The sequence below is a fragment of the Haplochromis burtoni genome, unplaced genomic scaffold, assembly GCF_018398535.1.
Source record: "Haplochromis burtoni strain Fernald_Lab_line unplaced genomic scaffold, NCSU_Asbu1 Contig_138, whole genome shotgun sequence".
Taxonomy (NCBI): domain Eukaryota; kingdom Metazoa; phylum Chordata; class Actinopteri; order Cichliformes; family Cichlidae; genus Haplochromis; species Haplochromis burtoni.
This window is the reverse complement of record NW_024582499.1, coordinates 1002647-1022030: the sequence shown is the minus strand read 5'-3', so window position 1 is coordinate 1022030 and position 19384 is coordinate 1002647. Positions and strand designations below refer to the sequence as shown.

Below are 19384 nucleotides of genomic sequence, written 5' to 3'. Positions count from 1 at the left end.
TGTGTGTGTGTGTGTGTGTGTGTGTGTGTGTGTGTGTGTGTGTGTGTGATTTATTGATGGGCTCCTGATCCATCGATGTTAAATGTGGCTGTTCATCCCAGGCTGATGTGGCTGCACAGCAGGATGGAGATGGTGTGATCTGAGTTTCTGTCTGAGCTGGTTTGTTTCTGCAGACAGACGCGGACACACCCCCTCCACACACACGGACACACACACACACTGAGCCTCATAGTGGTAAAATGATGAAGGTGAATTCTGCAGAATGGGCAGGTCGAGCATTAAATGTTCCTAAAGCTCTGTGCGACACGTCCCCAATATTATTGTTATCCATTTAGTCTTTAAATGATTCCTCTATGAGTTCCTTACATTTCATATCATTTAGAAAGCTTGTGTTAAGTCTCCAGAATGCATTTTTTCTCTTTATTACCCCAAAATGAAGTTAAATAAACAGCTGAGTGGTTCAATAGGTCTCCAGCCTGAATACAGCAGTCTTTGATCGTCTGTCTATGAGTTAATAATGAATCCATCATTCCCAGTTCACTTCACATTTTTAGAGTTGTCCAGGCATTTGGAGAGAGTCTCTTAAGAGTTGTATTTAATATGAATATTCCAATTTCCAACACATATTAGAACTCCCAGGGCCTCTGATGCGATCAAATTAAACACCTATGGAATGACAGAACTGCCCTGGACTGAATCAGAGTGTGATTTCCTGGTGATCAAGGCATCCAGCATCCCTATGACTCACTGACTTAAATGACTAGAAACTTTAGTCTGTTTGAAATTATGCCACACCCCAAATTACATGTAGCTTCAGTCATCTATGTGCTTGATTTTGCATTTGGATTGTTTGTTTGTTTTAAAAAAAACCTTGCCAGCAATAAGCGAAACCTGTTAAAGAGCCTCACCAGTCTCCATAATAACCATAAGACTCGTAGGGATGACTTGAAACCCACACTGACCTCCAGAGCCCCCATCTTGGCTCAGGTGTGGGTTCCCTACTAATCAGAAGGTTGGTGGTACGATCCCAGGCTCCTGTTTGGTTGCGTGCCGATGGTCTGTAGGTGCGCTGCAGAGCTTTGCGGCCGCCCTCTATATGATGTATTTGCATTTTGTCTGAAGGGGGCAGTGCCAAAAATACGTGGGCTGCTCGAGGTTATCTTTGCGCTGCTGTTGCTCCTCTAGCTCGCCCTGCTGCGGAGACAGGAGTCTGACATAGACGAAGAACTTCTGTGTTAAAACTGAAAACCGTCTTTCTTTTGTAGCCATTTTGTGATGGGTTTCTTCCTCGTTGTAGTCACCTGCTGTTGTTCCCTTTCTTGTTCCAACTTTTCATACAATCATCGCTCCACCTACACGTTGCTCACTGACGTCAGGCTCCACACTGTTGGCTTTTTGAAGGACTTCACCCAAGTTTGTCTCTCTTGTCTCTTTGTTTGTTGAATTCCCACCAGCGCTCTCTCGCTGAGTAGCCAGCGAGCACAAAAGTATGAGCAGGAATCAGCTTTCAGACCATTCTCATTCCCAGGACATCAAATACTGCAGTTTTGTCACTGTTGGCATCTCAGAGAAACCAAAAGGTTTCCTGTGGGGTTAATGTGCGATGCACCAGGTTACACCGATGATGGCATTGGGCTCTCAGTCCTAACCAATGATTATAAAGGAACTGTTGGCTTCTCATTAGGTATTATTTTCTATAACCAAGTAGTTTTCAGTTCTCTAACCAAAAACCTCCTTGTGATTGTTTTGGCTCTAACAGATTCCCTGCAGTTTGTGTTGAAGTTGCCAACTTGTCACAGAGCGGTAGTGAAACGTTAAATTAAAGATGGCCTCCATTTCTGGTTTGTTTCGTACCTTTTGCTGTTTCACCTCTACTTGGCAGACAACTACCGACAACCACGACAGTTTGCTAGTGAGCAAAGCAGCGAGGTTTTCGGCGAATTGTCCTCATTGTGCCCGGTTTTGAGTAATTGCCACCGACCTCCAGCAGCCACTTGTCAGACAGTTGGGTAAAACAGTTTTTTCCCTAGTGGCTGGCATTGCCAGCGGCTTTCCAACCATGCTCTTGGCCTGTGTTGCAACTAGGTGCCAACCTTCAGCGTACCATATTGCCACATCTAGCTTTAAAGATTCCATATCCCTGAAAAAAACGTCAGTTTTGGATGCTCGGCCTTGTTTTAGGGTTCTGGTCTGAAACATCACTCCAGACATGGATTATAAAACATCTCTGCTGTTAAAGGTTTTATTAAGGTGTCAAGCTTGGCTTGGAATATGGAGGATTTGGGTAGATGACAACAAACTGCTGCTCTTCCTAAATATGTTACTAAACAAAGGTGTACTTGGTTTTAGACAGGGAGGGTATATTTAGATATGATTTTTATGATCACGGCGAGGTGGATGTTCCTTTGGATTTTTACTGGGCTATATTTGTAAATGTTCAAAGTCAAATGAAGGAGCTTGAAGAGTAAAAATATACATCAGTTCAATCCAACCAATGAAAACAACGACGCGAGTAACTCAAAAGAACGCCGCAGCAGAACATGAAACTCGGCAGACGGATGCGTGAGCTTCATTTAAAATGGGAACTGAGGATTTTGTGTCTCACTGTTCACATGTCAAAAAGTATCAACAGTGCTGAAAAAAAGATGACCTACAAACCCGTTAATCAGCTTACAGACCCACCTGTCTCTGACCAGCTGTGAGTGATGATAGACTGACCTGTAAAGCTTTTCTCCAGCAGCTGACCTACCTGCACACACAACTCATAGACCAAACCCTTACAAGGATTAAGCAACTGGGGGTGGCGTGGTGGCGAGCACTGTTGCCTCAAAGCAAGAAGGTCCGGGTTTTGAATTTGCATGTTCTCCTCGTTACTGCATGGATTGTCTCCAGGTACTCTGGGTTCCTCCCACTGTCCAAAGACATGCAAGAAGGTAGACACCTTTTCCTATCTTGAGTCTTGCCTCATGACAGCAGGGATACGCTCGATCCAAACTTGGATTAGATAAGAGAAAGAAAAGAGATGGATTACAATATACTGGCTATCAGCTTCTGGCTGAGTCTGTCAATGCTTGTTTTTATTGATTGGGTGGCTGGGAGGGAGGGAGGGAAGGCATGTTTACTAATTTGGAGGTTCAACTCTTTGAGAATTTAACTCTGTGATTACCAAATGTAGTGCAGTCTGAGGATGTTCACGGGTAGCGACCCATAGCCAAAAGGTTCACAAATAATTTCAGTAATAAAATCAATTATATTTGTATCTGCATGAGCTCTGCACTGTGACTATGCCAAGGCTGCGCTGGTCCATTGTGGTGAAGAGGGGCTTGTGTAAGGATGAAGGCGAGCTACGCTCACCGATGGCCTTGAAAGAAAAATATCTGTGATAAAAGCAGCAGAAACGAGCCTGAAGAAACCCGGGAAGACTGAGGGTGTTGGCAGGTCTGAGTGAGGAGCAAAATCAAGGCGTGAACGTCGGTGGGCAGCAGAATGTTACCAATCGGTTAGTCAGGACCTTTTCATGAAGCCTCGAGCTGACGTCTTCTCTGTCTTCTTATTGTTTTAAACCTTGATGTGATGAGCAAGGGGCGGAGCTAACTGAGAGAGAGAGGGTACTAGGTGACTGAAAGTCATTACCCAATCAGTCATTAGCACATCCTGGATAATGTTTTAACTCTTAGAATGACCATAATTTATAAAATAGGCTGAATGTTTTGTTGAGTGTGACCTGAAACCCACGACTGGGCCCAATCAAAGTTTGATTTCTGTGGTGAAATCGTGGATTCATGAGGTCAGAGAGTGACTTCCAAGGTGTCATCCAAACATGGTGGCCACGCCTAAGGTGCTGCCCCACTACCTAGACGACCGGAGACTGAAACCCGGACAGAAACACCTACAGACCAAATTGTGCCAAATAGTTCAGCTTTTAAAAAAATCCCCAAAACTAGAACCTTCTTAGTCAAAGAAATTCACTGCAGCAGAGGCATCGTTAGACGGAGCGCTCCAAGAGTTTTGAAGGAACTTCAAAAGGAGAAGAAAATCTTATGAACTTCTTTGGCTGGTCGTGGAGTTTGTATGTGCAGGTGAGCGCTGAAGTTTAACTTAACTGAGCTAACGCTTCAACATATTTGCCCAGATTGGTGCCCTGAGGTGTTCAAAATGGCAGCCAAGTGGCGAGGCTTGCTTCTAGAAGGACTTTGACTGTAGGTCAAAATCGCATAAAAGGTTTGTTGAACTCCCTCAACGATGAGCGGAACATCGGGATCGTTTCGAACAGGAAGTTGTTGCAGATGTTGGAGGGAATTGTGGGAAATGGTGTGTGTGGTCAGTTTAGCCTGAAGTAAATCTTTTCCAGTCTGTTGATTTAATGACTGCTGCTCTTAACGGTGCTTTCTAAACAACTGAGACGCCATCTGCTCCACATCAGCATGCTGATGTTTTCCCATGACCTCCCATCACGTTCACATCTGCACACACACTCCCTGCCGTATATAACTTAATTACTGTGTGTACTGCACACACACTCACAGCTCCTGCAACTCATAATTTTGCTGCTCTGCTTTCAGAGATTTCATCTGAGAAACGTAACGTCATCTTAAAAGTCCGCAGGCCGGGTGTAGATCTCCATCACAGGCCACTCTGTTCACTCAAACGGCTAATTTTGTATGCTAACTCTAATTTCGTGCTCCACTGAAATATTAAACAATTTATTCATTGGGTAAATATTCAGCTTTAGAGACTTTAGAGATCTTAGAGACCTTTTTTTTTAAATCCGGGAGGAAACAAAAATGTGGAATTGCTCAACAAACCCACGTGCTCTGCAGGAACGCATCAGTCATACCACATACAAATCTCTAAGTCTAGACTTTGGGCTGTATAAAAAAACGGATGTTTACTCTAGGGAGGGGGGATTTCAATCATAAATACTGTTCAATATTTGCTGGAAACTATTGGACTTTCCTTTAGTCGCCCTGTTGTAGCAGACTTATGTTAGATGTACCCATCAGTGTTTGGACTCGACCACGTTTTTGCTTATTTTTGAGGCTTTTTAGATGTAGAAGTCTTTGATTGGTTCTCTTGTTTCTACTGTAGCATCTCTGTGCACCACACTGGTCTGGTGATTGGCAGCTGTATAGACAGTGTAAAAGATGGATGTAGCCGTTGTGACCCAACGGTTTCTGAAGCCTTGAGCTGAGTGTTTTCACCATCGCCTTCTTGGTGTTTTGAAACGGGATGTAACAACCTATGAAACGGCTTCTCATTCAGAGGTTGTTAGCCAATGAGGATCCTCCTTTCTGACTCTTTACGTTATGAAAATGTACAACATAGACTTAATATAAATAGACTTTGTGACTGAGGTCAGAGCAAAGAGCTGTTTAACAGCAGACTTTTATAGGACCGGAAATCTTCTGCCATCCACAGCTATCGCCCCCTGCTGGCTGTTTAATAGACTGCAGGTTTAAGGCGCTTCACCACTGGCTTCACTTTTAAGTGACGGCAGCTGTCCATCTTTATGCTTTCTTTGAGTTGTTAACATGTTTTTATTTCAGCTGTTTAATAGTAATGTAGAGGTTTACACAGTGACCTAAACGGTAAAAGATCTCAGAGCTCCGATCCTGGTGGGAAACATGAAACTTTTCAGATCGCATCATGAAGGACATCTGGCATAAAAATCTGCAAAATCAAACATGCTGAGCTACCCACCATGGCGACTCTTTGTTAATCAGGCAGCAGCTGAAAGTTCTTTTTGTTATACTACATCCTGCCAAACCCTACCAGACAAGTTTTTTAAAATGATGAATAATTTAAAGACTGTTTGTAATTATGAAATTCATGACCAGCTGTGCTGTCAGCCACTGGTCACTGAGGTTTTACCATTTCACCATCATGACATTTTAAAACTAGAAGGGACAAGCAAGGGGTGGATGTGACTGAGAAATTAAGCGACACTGCAATCAATCACTATTGCAAGTTAGCACCACCCTAAAGCAAAACTTGTTGACCTTCTATTTCAGTCTCAACTGGTCCATAACTTACAAAACGAGCATTGTGTTCTGTTTAATAAGACTTTAAACTCACGATTGAGGCTGTAAAGTCACCCGGAGAGTGTTTAGTGAGCTCGTAAATCAAAAGAGCAGAAGGGTCGTTTTCTCATAGAGGCAACACAACTGGGTTTGTTTTTGCAGACAGAGAATACGCCTCCCTATAGACACATCCACACTGGCTTCACTATTCAGACCTGGAAGTAAGGATAACTGGACCAATTTATATAAAGCATGAGGTAATTAGTTCAATATCCCAAATATTACTTTACAACATAAAGTAAGTATTTAGAAAAGACTTAACCCTTGGGTAGACCTGGTTTCTACTAAGGACTCATTATTTAACATCAAATAGATTTCTGTGGATATCCTTTTTTACACACTTTTCCTTTTTCTTCTGGTCGTTTATTATGCACAGCCGGGTGACACTGCATCACTTCCCTGAGAAAGCTGCACGGACACACCATGGCGACACGGAGAGAGTCAAGCCTGAACAGCCCATCGGTTTCCTCTGTTATCGCCAATCAAGTTCACTGTTGACCATCAGGAAATGTGTCTGTTGCTAAAGGGCAGCAGTCACTATTGGCTCTGACACAGAAACATTAAGATGATTTGCATGAAATAAGCAAACAGAAACAAGAACAAACAAACAGAATAAATCTGTTTGTGCACAAATCTAAAAATGAAATAAATTAACTGCAGGACAAAGAAACATGAGGTCAAGTCATCGTCAAAGGCTGGAGAAGAGAAGTCATAAATACACTTTGATAAAACAGCAATAAAACCATCAAGGCACCAGCAGGGCCACCAAGGCCAGTGCCCTATTTCACAAATTATAAAGAGTGCGGTCCAGTATTTATGACTTCTTTTCTTTATGGAATAATTAATGGAATACAAAAACAATATAAAAAGTCAATAAAAACACCCCGTCTGAGGAATGTGGATCTATAAAACAAGAGCCAACAATACTATGAAAAATATAAACCACATTTAAAATACTGAAAATCAAAGGTTCAAAGACACAGTGGTGGAAAATAAAAGCCAGAAAAAGGAAGTGAAAAGCAAAATAAGTGAAACGCACAAACACATTCGGCTGAGTCAGTCCCGTCTCCTCGCTTCTTTGGAAGTTAACAAATCTAATAAAGAAAGTTTTTTGGCTTTGATTGAATACGAAGGCTGTTAGTGTGTGAAGGACAGCTGAAGTAAAAGCTCCTGAAAACAAAGAGCAGCAGAGAAAATGTCTCCTGGATTTAGAGGAAACCTGCCGAGAGTTTGATGAAGCTTCAGGATCTGCAGACAGAAAGCCTAACCAAAAACAACCTAACACAAACCCTTGTATATTTTTACCTGTCCCCTCCTCCTCAGGTCCCTCCTCCTCCTCCAGTCCCAGCTTGCTGACTAAGAGCCTCTCTCTGGAGCCGTCCTGCTCACCGTGCGGCCACCTGGGGGCGCTGGATGCCGACTCTTCGCAGCAGCCGAGCTCTGACCCGGGGCCGAGCTCTGACCCGGGGCCAAGCTCTTCCACATCAGGTCCCGCCTCCTTGGAGGGAGGGGCAGAGCTAGCAGAACGCCGTGGCTCTGCGAATGGGCTCCTGCTGGTGAATGACACGGGGCCGCCGGAGCTGCCAGCTACCACAATTACACCACCGAGCAAGAGCAGGCCGCCGCTGCCGGGACCTAAACCTCAGGGTAAGAATTTGATTCACTTTTTTTTTTTAACACATCCATGAGGTCATCGCTCACCTGTAACTCCGCCTTCCACAGTGCCACCGAAACCCCCCCACCTCCAGCAGCAGACAGGGGTTTCCAGGCCGCGCCCCCGAGCACCAGAAAAGCCCCTCCCACCTACACCCCCCTGCAAACCCCTCCCAGCGGACCCTCGGGCAGGCCGACCTCCACCTATTCGTGCAGACGGCACCGCCTCCCCCACCTGTGTCTTGTCACTCATCGAGAAGTTTGAGCGGTGAGTTCTGATTGGTTAAGGAGGAGTGATGTCATTATATGAGTCTTTTCTGTTTGTTTATTGTTTGTTTGTTTACAGGGAACAGATCATTGTGGTTCCTGACATCACTGGTGGGGCGCTGTGTCCCCGCCTCTCCGACCCCCCCTCCTCCCTGTCATCCTCCCGACCTTCATCACCAGCATCATCACTGGCCCCGCCCCTCCCTGAAGAGGAGCCGTCCTGTGAGCTCACGAGCCACGACGACATCACACAGGGGGATGAGGGTGGGCCTGAGGGTGAGGATGAGGGGGGAGTGGGTGATCTACCTGATGAGGAAGATGACAATAATGGCGATGACGTTGATGACGATGAAGACGATGATGATGAAGAGCTGGCGGCTGCTTGCCGGGACGATCACCATCACAAGCGTCTGTCCATGGAGTCGGGTTACAGCCCCTCAGAGAAACATGTAGAGGATGATGTGGTTGCCGTGGAAATGAGGGAGCAGCAGCTGCAGCCGGCACTGCTTGACCAATCAGAGTTGCCCTCCGAGCGTCTGTCCCTCCCCTCCTCGCAGACGGACGGCAAGCTGGCCAATCGAGACAGCGGCATCGACAGCATCAGCTCTCCCTCGCACAGCGAGGAGCTCTGCTTCGCGGGTGTGGATGATGGGGGCGTGGCCTATCAGTGCAGCCCCGCCCTTTTGCCCAGACTCTCCAGCTCATCCTCGTATGCTGGGGAGGGAGGTGAGGGGGAGGGGGAAGAGGGGGACCCGAGGGCAGGTGCGAGGCGGAGGAGGGAGTTTTCAGAGGAGGGAGACAGCGACCTGGAGGAGGAGGAGGCGGAGCTAACTCTGGTGCTGGCCCCTCCCAAGACAGACCGACAGGACTCTGCTGAGGTGAGGATTCAGGTGGTCTAACCAGGTGGTCTACATCCTCAGGCTGATGTTCGTGAGCCGTTACACATCTGTAATTTCGTTTTGGATGAAACTGAAAATGGTTACAAGAAGATGGGTTTTAGAACAGACGCTTTCACTTTTCATGGAAATAACTGTTCCACCAATAGGAATCTTGGACAACATGTGGGAGTTTAAAAAGGTCGACAGGGGTCAATAAATACACAGAGGAGATTGATCTGGAAAACACGGGGCTATGTTCCAGGTTCATGTGCAGGCCCGCGTCCTCATACAGATGTTTTACATGACCAACGCAGCTGCAGGCTTCAAACACTGGTTTGTGTTGAATATCTGCATTTAGACTCTTTATTAAAGTAATAGTACAGGATCAAAATATAAATATAATATAAGTATTAATATAATGCATATAAAAACACGGGAAAATATAACATAATAAATTATATTATTATAATAAGTATTTCTAATGCATTCAATTCTGGTTATGATCTCACTTACTTACGCTACTAAAAACCCACCAATGGGCGGTTTTTTCCACACCTGCTTTAGTTTAGTTACAGTTGAGAATATATTTAAATATGAGAACAAATTTAATTACTAACGGTGTGAACCATTAGAAGCGCAATAGGAAGAACAGACGTAATGACAACAATGTCCTGTATGTGGTTCGGCTCATATCATCACCAAATATTTATGGTAACTATTATTATATCTGTGTTTTCTGTTACCACAACAACCCCCAGCCGGTCGCGGCAGATAGCCGCCCCTCCCTGAGCCTGGTTCTGCCTGAGGTTTCTTCCTGTTAAAAGGGAGTTTTTCCTTCCCACTGTCGCCAAAGTGGTTGCTGATTGGGGGTCGTCTGATTGTTGAGTTTCTCTGTAATACTGTAGGTTCCCTTACATTACACTATTAAGCGCCTTGAGGTGACTGTTGTTGTGATTTAAAACTGAATTGAATTGTTATTGGTAAGCAGGGATCTATAAATCATAAGCCTAAGTGACTGAATTAGTGCTAAATATGTTAAAAATGATTTGGGGTGTTTACAACTGAATGGAAATCAAAGGCAGTCACACTGTTTGCAAATACACAGAAAAAGAAACTACTTTTATTTGAAGTAAATATTTGAATGTATGAATCTTGGTACCCTAAGTAGTTTATAGGTTTCAAGGTCGTTGAGTAGTATTTAGAGCATTACAGTCATAGTAATGCTACCGTCTTTATTGTATGATGCCATCCATAATAATTCAACATCGTTATTATATCTATGTCCTAAACCTAGCTATATCGTTTAATGTTATAATAATGATAATAACAATGCGAATGAATGAAAACTCTCTCTGACTTGAACTTGGGTCTCTGTCCAGCCTCCAGGTTTGGCCGTTTTTGCCTTTAAAAGAGGAAAATATTTACTGTGCACTCACTCGTTTAACTGTCTCTGTGTCCAGATGTCTGTCCAGCAGAGGGTCTTCAACATCGCCAATGAGCTGCTGCACACAGAGATTGCCTACGTCTCAAAGCTCCACCTGCTGGACCAGGTGAGTCGAGAGTGAGTCTCCTCAGCCTGTGAGCCAATAGGAAGAGGAGCTGCCCGCCACACTAGGCTTAGCTTACCTAGCTGTCAGTCGCTCGCAGGTCGTCTCCTCCTGGTAGAATCAGTTTGTCTGTTAGCCGACTTTCACGTCACTGAGCTGTCACTGTTGCCATGGAAACCCCACAGTATTCCCACTGCAGGCTTGGCGGGTGTGAACTTTTTCCTGTTGTGAGAAATATCAGCCCGACTGAAGCCATCTCCTCCCACAGGTTTTCTGTGCCAGACTCCTGGAGGAGGCTCGGTCTCGCTCCTCCTTCCCCTGTGATGTCGTTCTGGGGATCTTCTCCAACATCTGCTCAATCTACTGTTTCCACCAGCAGTTCCTGCTGCCGGCGCTGCAGAAACGCATGGAGGAGTGGTGAGCCTCCATCTCCTCTTCCTCTTCTCCTGCTCCTCCTCAGGAGCTCCTCTCACTCCCTTCCTCTTTGTTCCCACAGGGACTTAAACCCGCGGATCGGTGACATCTTACAGAAGCTGGCCCCCTTCCTGAAGATGTACGGCGAGTACGTGAAGAACTTTGACCGAGCCATGGAGCTGGTGAACATCTGGATGGAGAGATCGACTCAGTTCAAGACCATCGTTCAGGAGATACAGGTACATAATCCAAATCTTTACAGGACATAAATGATCTGCTGCTGACGGCTCTGCACCAGATCCCACAGGGACCTTCAGAGGTCTGCAGCCTCCAGGCTGCTCAGGGCGTCCTGTTTTGGCTCATTAGTTTAAGATCATCACACGTTGTTGTGTACAAACGTGTGCTTGATGTTTCTGTGCAGAGGGAGGAGCGCTGTGGGAACCTGACTCTGCAGCACCACATGTTGGAGCCGGTTCAGAGGATTCCTCGCTATGAGCTGCTGCTCAAAGATTACCTCCACAGGCTGCCAGAGGACGCCCCGGACTACAGGGACGCCCAGAGTATGAAAACAAACGCACAAAAACACGACTGCCTTGAGTTCTCTAGGCCACCAAATAGTGTCAACCGTGCATTATTAATAGAATCTAGACAAAAATATATTGTATTTTCTTTAGTTTACTATTATCATTGCCTGTTATTCTGTTATATATTAAAGTCCTTAACCTGTAGAAACAGAAATTCTCTGCTAGAAACGAGATGAAAAGTATAACTGAATTTATGAGTAGGAAAAATGAACCACTTTAATATGTGGAGGAAATCACAGCTACCCACGAGCAGGATGCAGCACCTCAACAAAAGTGTTAAAAAAAAGAAAAGCAATTGTCAGCAGCTCTCTGACTGAGTGCATCATCTGCTGGGGAATTTGGTTAATGTGGTGCAAAACAAGCTAAACAGACACTTCAGGAAGCCTGATATAACTGATGTGATGGAGCTTCCTGCAAAGCCCAAACCCACAAGACGATACAATCAAAAGAACTCACAACATGCCAGACGGCGTATCTGATTACAGGTGTGTCTTTAAACGTCAGCTTTGTTTTTGAGCACAAAATATTTTAAAAACACTGGTTTAGGCTAAAAATGAGAGCTCGGACATGTTCCAGGCTCTAGTCTTGAAATGTTCTTCGATTATAAAACAGAGACACTTGTGTGCGATCAAGTGTGTTTAAAAACCTTAAAGAACAGGCCAGTGAAAACCAAAAGGCCCAGTTAGATTAGATTTGGCTGTTTGCACATGCAGCGTCGTCCTCTCGGACATTATTAGATCCCTAGAGGAAGTCCCATTCTGAGCGCTTGCACTGCGATTTCACCGTGAATCTCAGACATGTTCAGAGGCTTCTGTTTCAAACTGAGAGCGAAGGATCGCCGGTACTGATAAGAGCTGCATGTTTGGCTGTGACCGATCAGTTTTCAGTTGAAATTTCCAGTTTAAGAGCTGCAACGTCCTGAGGTGCCCGAGGATCTGAACCGTGGTGCTGTCATGCCGATTCAGAGCAGAACGAAAACACAAGAACTTTTTGGCTATAAAATAAAACCTTCAGGTAGAAGGATCGCTGTTTCACACACTGTAGGACTTCAAATGAAAGATCTGAAAGATCTAAAAGAGCTGCTGTGCTGAAAACAGGCCAGAGTTGTACCAGAGCGTGAACCTGAATATGAGATCAGGCAAATATGAATCGAGTAAAGCTTTTGAATGTTTTTGATCACACTTCAAACAGTTTATGTAATAATTCTGATACACTATCTTGCCAAAAGTATTCACTCATCCATCCAAATCATTGAATCCAGGTGTTCCAATCACTTCCAGGACCACAGGTGTATAAAATCAAGCACCCAGACATGCAGACTGCTTCTGCAAGCATTTGTGAAATAACAACTCGCTCTGAGCTCACTGAACTCCAGCGTGGTACCTTGATAGGATGCTACCTGTGCAACAAGTCCAGTCGTGGAATTTCCTCAAATTAAATTACATCAGCTGATAGTGGTATTATAACAAAGTGGCAGTGATTGGGAACGATAGCAACTCAGCATTGAAGTTGTAGGCCAGGTGAAATCACAGAAAGGTCACAGAGATCATCAACTTTCTGCAGAGTCAGTCGCTACAGTTCTCCAAACTCTGTGTGCCCTTCAGATTAGCTCAAGATCAGTGCGTGGAGAGCTTCATGGAATGAGCTTCTACAGCCGAGCAGCTGCAGCTGAGCCTTACATCAGCAGGTGCGATGCAAAGCAGCAGATGCAGCGCCACCACTGGACTGTAGAGCATGGAGAAATGGTCTCTGGAGTGATGGCCCCTTCCTGTTCCAACATGACTGCGCACCAGTGCACAAAGCAAGGTGCATAAAGACATGGGCGAGAGAGCCTGCACAGCGTCCTGACCTCAACCCAACAAGACACCTCTGGGAGGAATTGGAGCAGAGACTGAACCAGGTCTTCTTGTCCAGCATCAGTGTCTGATGTCACAAATGCTCGTCTAGAAGAACAATTAAAAATTCAGATAAGCACCCCTTAACCTTCATAAAGCATTCCCAGAAGACTTGAAGCTCTGGGTGGGACAACATTATATTAAACTCTATGGAATAATAATGGGACACTACTCGACTTCGTGTGTGTGAAAGCAGACAAGCAAGTACTTTTGGCAATATAGTGTAACTGCAGACTTTAGTTTGGGTTCATCAGCTCTTCTTCTACGGAGCAAACTTTGGGCTTCGGGGAGCGCTGCTGCACAGAGAAGCTAGAAGCCAGAGTATTTGGTAGCCTCGCCCTCATTGGTTCCTGGGTCTTTGTGTGTCTGAGCTACTGGCTCACGTAACTGTCCTCTCTCTCCTGCAGAGTCTCTGGAGCTGATCGCCACAGCAGCCGAACACTCCAACGCTGCCATCAGGAAGATGGTAAGATACTCTCACACATTCGACACCCGGAGCTGTGAGCCATAATCACCCCCGTCTGCCGCTGTTCACACCACATCACTCAGATAAATGTGGCCCGGGATAGATTAAAGCTCAACTTTTACTTCATCTTTATTTAAACTCTCCTGATTACGCTCATTAACTGCCCGAAGCTCCTGGTAAACACGACTGCTGCTTCAAAGGTTGGTTTATACTTCAGGTTCGAGTCTGCCTGAAGAACGTCGGGTACCCAGGTGGGTTTGCAGAGGTCTCTCAGCGATGGCGTGATTAGCATGGTTAATGTAAACAAGAGCACGAGAAGCAGAAATGTGGATTCATGGAGTTCAGGCTGGTTTTTGCTGTAATGACTCAGAGGTCTGAGCCTCTCCACCTCCTCTCAGCGGGATGTTTGCCGCCGTCTCTAATCAGCTGTGACTGATTAAAGGAAAGCCGCTGCTGCTGATGTGAGGCGGTTTCACTCAGCTGACAGCTTTTTGGAGATTTGTGCAGGAGGCAGTGAGAAAACGCGACATAATCAGACGAGGACGTGTGAGTGGCATTAAACAAGCTTTAGAGGGAAGCTAATACTAAGAATACACTACAGCCGCTCATGGCGTTCAGTTAGACAGAGCTTAACTTCTGGACATTGGTCCAGACCCGATCACCGTTACCATGCTTACATTTTTCATATACTGCATTTCCTCCAACTTAGAAACGTGAGATGTACAGCTCAGATGGAGGGTTTGGACACAAAGTCAGAGGCAAAGCTCAGATGGTTTGGACATGTGCAGAGGAGGGAGGGTGGACGTGTTGCTGAAGATGGAGCTGCCAGGCAGGAGGAAATGAGGAAGACCACAGAGAAGATGGATAGAGTTGTGGTGACCCCTAAAGGGAGCAGCTGAAAGAAGAAGAAGAAGAGGGCAGTTCCTTCAACCATTTTGCTGTGATTTCCAGACTCCAGCTGTTTCCTTTCAGCCAAACATCAAATATTTTTACAGTGTTTCCATCAGGCAGTGATAGCAGATTACTCCAGACCAGTACATGTGTGTAGTATGTGCCCTCTCTGCGCTTTAACCCTGTAAAGCCTGAACCATGAAATAAGATGTAACATTTTTGCTACATCTGGCTCTTGTTTTGCAGTTTGGTGCTCACAGTTTGTTCAGTTTGAAACATAAAAGGAGTTTGGGTTTAAAGAAAATCACACCGATGATGTAGATGTCTCAAAGCTCATGTGTCACATGGTGTTTTAGGGTTAAAACCTAAACTGGAAGCGCTCCATTCGAACCCTGATCTGGAGAGTCACCTCAGAGGGGATCCAGACTTCCTGTAGAGAAACTCATTTCAGGATGTCAGGTCGTCTCCCCGCTGAAGACTCGCTGGAAACGCTAGAATGTAGATCGAAAACTTTGCCTTCAGGCTCCGCAGCTGTCCTAGTAATCTCACAGTTTGCCTTTTGTATCTTATATCTAAAATTTAGGTTTCCAGTGAACTTAAAATGCCCTAAAACCCTCATGTAGCATCGGCAGGAACATGAACCGCTAAGTGATTCTTTTATGTCTCTGCCAGGAGCGAATGAGGAAGCTGTTGAAGGTGTACGAGTTGTTGGGAGGAGAAGAAGACATTGTTAACCCAACTAACGAGCTCATTAAAGAGGGACACATCCTCAAGCTGTCCAATAAGAACGGGACCACGCAGGACAGATACCTGATACTGGTACTTCCCTGTCTGTGTCTCCTTCTCAGCGCTTTACAGAGTTCATAGGGTCATAGTAACAGTAATAAGCGACACCTGCCTCTCTCTGCAGTTCAATGACAGGTTACTGTATTGCGTCCCGAAGCTGCGTCTGATTGGTCAGAAGTACAGCGTCCGAGCCCGAATCGACGTGGACGGCATGGAGGTGAGCTCTCCGGCTTTTCTCACTGAAGACACTGTTAGACTCAGAGTGTTTTTGCATTCAGCCTTCAAACACCTTAAGCGCTCAGTAAAGTCAAGAATATTAATGTGATCTACAGACTAATAACAACTAGACGAGCACTCGTTCAGTGTCCGAGCTTCATAAAGTTGGCCTGGTGGGGTTTTGTGTTGTCTTCCAGAGACACAAACACGCGGTATTAAAACGTGCATCCACCTCAGCTTTAACCGTCGAATAGAACTAACAATGATAAAGCGAGATCAGAGAGGATGATGATGAGCGTGCTCAGATTTAGCCTGAATATTTTTAACAAGCCAACAGTGAATTTCCCGCCTGTGTCCTCAGCTGAAGGAGACGAGCAGCGTCGCTGTCGCCAGGACGTTCCTGGTGTCGGGGAAACAGAGATCCCTGGAGCTGCAGGCCAGGTACAAACACCTACAGAGACAGAAGCACACTCGGTCCTGCAGGAGGACTCACTGTAATCAGAATCTGTCTCCCAGGATAAAAACACACTGAAGTTTGTTTCTCAGGTCGAGTTTTGCTCCTCGAAGATTTGACTGATTTTCTGTTGGCTTTGCAGGACGGAGGAGGAGAAGAAAGACTGGATCCAGGTAAGTGGTGCTGATGCAGCGGGCGTAGATGATCCGATACTAGCACGTTAGAAACTGCGGAGGAACGTTCGGCTGCAGACCTGATGGGCTCGTGGTGTGCTTTCAGTCAGCAGTGGCAAGTACTGTGAAGCAGGCACAGGGTCAAACATAAGGTCTGGGGGCCAGAATCGGCCTGGCAAAAGACTCCAATCCGGCCCAACAGACATCTTTGGACAATACAAAAGAGGACTTAATTTTTTAATGGATTTTACAGCTTGTCCAACTCACAAAGATGTCTCCCACAGCTGCTCTTAATGCACCAAAGTACTAAAGTATCAGATAAATTGTATAATATATATGATATTATTACAGGATAGTCTCGGTAACAAACTGCCTGAACTTTTCTGTAGTTTTATACATTTATGTTTTTACAATTTAACCCCCAAAAGTTGTGCCTACAGATTTCTTTCATTATATATAATTACAGCAGCATTTATGTATTATGCAAAAATACTGAGACTGAGGCTGAAATCACACTTAAATTTGTTATATTGAGATATTACAGGGATTAAATGTGAAGATAAAGTGACAGGAAGAGGATTTTCACCATTCTGGCCCAACGCCAGCTGTATGTGGCCCGCTGCTTTAGGACAAATTTACAATTGACTGATAGTAATGAAGGATTTTCTTCTTCTTCTTCTTTTAATGAAATCCACCCTTTACTTTGTTTACATTCAGGCCATCCAGGCGACCATCCAGAGGCACGAGCAGACGATGGAGAGTTTCCGACACTTGAACTGTTCACTCCGAGATGATGACTCCACGCCGCCTCACTCTCCGGTAACACAAACACTCAGCGACAAAATTGACCCCCTGACATGAAGAGCGGAGTTCTTGAAATCCCAGAAATCATTCAGTTGTGACTCATATTCTCCCGTCTCTGCCTCTCAGAGCTGTGCTGAGCTGGGGAAAAGAGCTCCGACTCCCATCAGAGAGAAGGAAGTGACTCTGTGCATGAAGTGTCAGGAGCCATTCAACTCCATTACCAAGAGGCGCCACCACTGCAAAGCCTGTGGACACGTACGTTCTTCATCCATAACATCTGTCTGCAACACCTACAGACAATTTAAAATCCACAGCACTGGACGACACCAGCTGATGTTTGCAGCGTCTGCAACGCCAGTGTGATGTGTTACAAAGCTCTCCACATTCAGACTGTTCCCAACACCAGCCCACATCTGTAGTGTCTGTGACATGTGCAGCATCCACAACACCTCCACCTGCTGCTCACATTTATTGTACCCAGCATGTCAGTATATGTCATACATGAGCTGATATGAACATCTGTCGTAGCCCAACACCTGGATATTTGTAGTATCTGCAGCACGTGTCTGCCAGACGTTTGTGGCACAACAACATTTTCAGACTTTACACAGCGTTGTCATAGTTACCAATTGTGCGATGGTCTATGTCGACTCCAGGTGGTTTGTGGGAAATGCTCGGAGTTCCGCGCTCGCCTGTCGTACGACAACAACCGAGCCAACCGCGTTTGCATCGACTGCTACGCCACGCTCGTGGGCGTGTCGCCGTCTCCCGCCGGGCTGACCAGCAGCAGCCACAGAAGGCGCTCCATCCTGGAGGTGAGTGTGACCACGCTCTGACATCACCCGGCGTTTGCCTCTGTCAGATCTCCACGCATGGAGCCGCTTGCACATTTCAGGATTTCTCTTTTCAAAGATGCTCGACAGGTCGAGTGTCGCAGACAGCTGATTCTCTTCTCATCCATCTCTCGTTGCTATAGAAACAGGCCTCGTTGGCAGCAGAGAACAGTGTGATTTGTAGTTTTCTGCATCACATGGAGAAAGGAGGAGGGCGGGGCTGGCAGAAAGCCTGGTTCGTCATCCCCGAGAACGAGCCGCTGGTGCTCTACATCTATGGAGCTCCACAGGTACGCTATAAATTTACATTCATGTCAAATATATAAGAAGGCACTTTCCTGTTAATCCAATTGAACAGTAACCAGCTGCAGTTCATACAGGGATCCAGTAGAGGTCGCTGCATCCCTGGATGGGAATGGAGATACAGTTAAATTTTTTCCCTGCACCTCCTTTCACCTCTGTCCTTTTCTTGTGAGCGCTCTGTACAAAACAGGAAATGCTGGGAGTTCTGGATTGTATTAGAAGCTCTCTGGTGGTATTGACAATCTGCAACCTTGCTAGTGCCCCCTACAGGCTTCTTTATTGATTACAGCCACAATATTAGCAAACACTGTCCTGCTGGAACATCAGCACCTCGTCCTATGGTGCCTTCTGTATGGAAGCCTGTTCCTGCCACTGAGGAAAACCTTTTTTGCCATCTGTAAGTCAGAATTTCAAGTTATTTCTCAGAAGTCGGATTTACTAAGATGAAGTTTGGAGATAATATCCCATAATTTTGATTTATGGATGATTTATTTGCAGTGGCAAAAAAAGCTTCCATACTTCTGTGAGGTCACAGAGGAAGCTTTGAAAAGCAAAATCACACTAAAAGTTCCTCCACTTTGTGTGACTCTGGTCAGGGAATAACTCTTTGTTTACATTATCAACCAATCAGATCACGGCAGACAGAAAATTATGATGGTGATGGAGGCTTCCAGTTTCTGTTCTGACTGGTCTGGTCTTTGACGTTGGGATGAAATCGAATTACACCCTAAATGAACTCAATTTATTCTTTTTCCCACAGGATGTGAAGGCGCAGCGCAGCGTGCCTCTGATTGGTTTCGAGGTCTCTCTGCCCGAGTCGTGTGACCGCCTGGAGCGACGGCACGCCTTCAAGATCTCCCAGAGCCACCTGACCCTCTACTTCAGCGCCGACGGGGAAGAGCTGCAGCGGCGATGGATGGACATCCTGTCCAGGGCTGGGAGGGGGGAGGAGCTTCAGTTCCACCGACCAATTGTGGAGAGTCTTGAGGAGGAGGGGGAGGAGTTTGCAGCTGTGGCAGAGGAAGAAAACACGTGATTCTGTAGGACAAGGAATGATGGCGATGATGAAGATGGGGGCCTTTAAATGAGGATCAGTTGGAAACCAGAAAACAAAACAAACTGTTGTAGCTAAAATATCTC

The 19384-nt window shown here is 45.6% G+C and overlaps 1 protein-coding gene across 2 annotated transcripts in view; it reads left to right on the top strand.

The window, feature by feature from the left end:
* Nucleotides 1-19378, top strand: part of fgd1 (FYVE, RhoGEF and PH domain containing 1) — a 37436-nt gene extending 18058 nt beyond the window's left edge. For both annotated transcript variants that reach the window (XM_014336437.2, XM_005931116.3), the window contains exons 2-18: nucleotides 7404-7727; nucleotides 7803-8001; nucleotides 8080-8878; nucleotides 10339-10428; nucleotides 10694-10842; nucleotides 10922-11078; nucleotides 11261-11399; nucleotides 13726-13784; nucleotides 15348-15494; nucleotides 15586-15678; nucleotides 16039-16118; nucleotides 16274-16304; nucleotides 17022-17123; nucleotides 17235-17363; nucleotides 17765-17923; nucleotides 18085-18231; nucleotides 19005-19378. In XM_014336437.2, coding sequence (XP_014191923.1) covers nucleotides 7404-7727; nucleotides 7803-8001; nucleotides 8080-8878; nucleotides 10339-10428; nucleotides 10694-10842; nucleotides 10922-11078; nucleotides 11261-11399; nucleotides 13726-13784; nucleotides 15348-15494; nucleotides 15586-15678; nucleotides 16039-16118; nucleotides 16274-16304; nucleotides 17022-17123; nucleotides 17235-17363; nucleotides 17765-17923; nucleotides 18085-18231; nucleotides 19005-19280 — 3080 coding nt within the window. In that variant the 3' untranslated portion in view covers nucleotides 19281-19378. The remainder of the gene's footprint in view (nucleotides 1-7403; nucleotides 7728-7802; nucleotides 8002-8079; nucleotides 8879-10338; nucleotides 10429-10693; nucleotides 10843-10921; nucleotides 11079-11260; nucleotides 11400-13725; nucleotides 13785-15347; nucleotides 15495-15585; nucleotides 15679-16038; nucleotides 16119-16273; nucleotides 16305-17021; nucleotides 17124-17234; nucleotides 17364-17764; nucleotides 17924-18084; nucleotides 18232-19004) is intronic.
* Nucleotides 19379-19384: the final 6 nt, after the last annotated feature.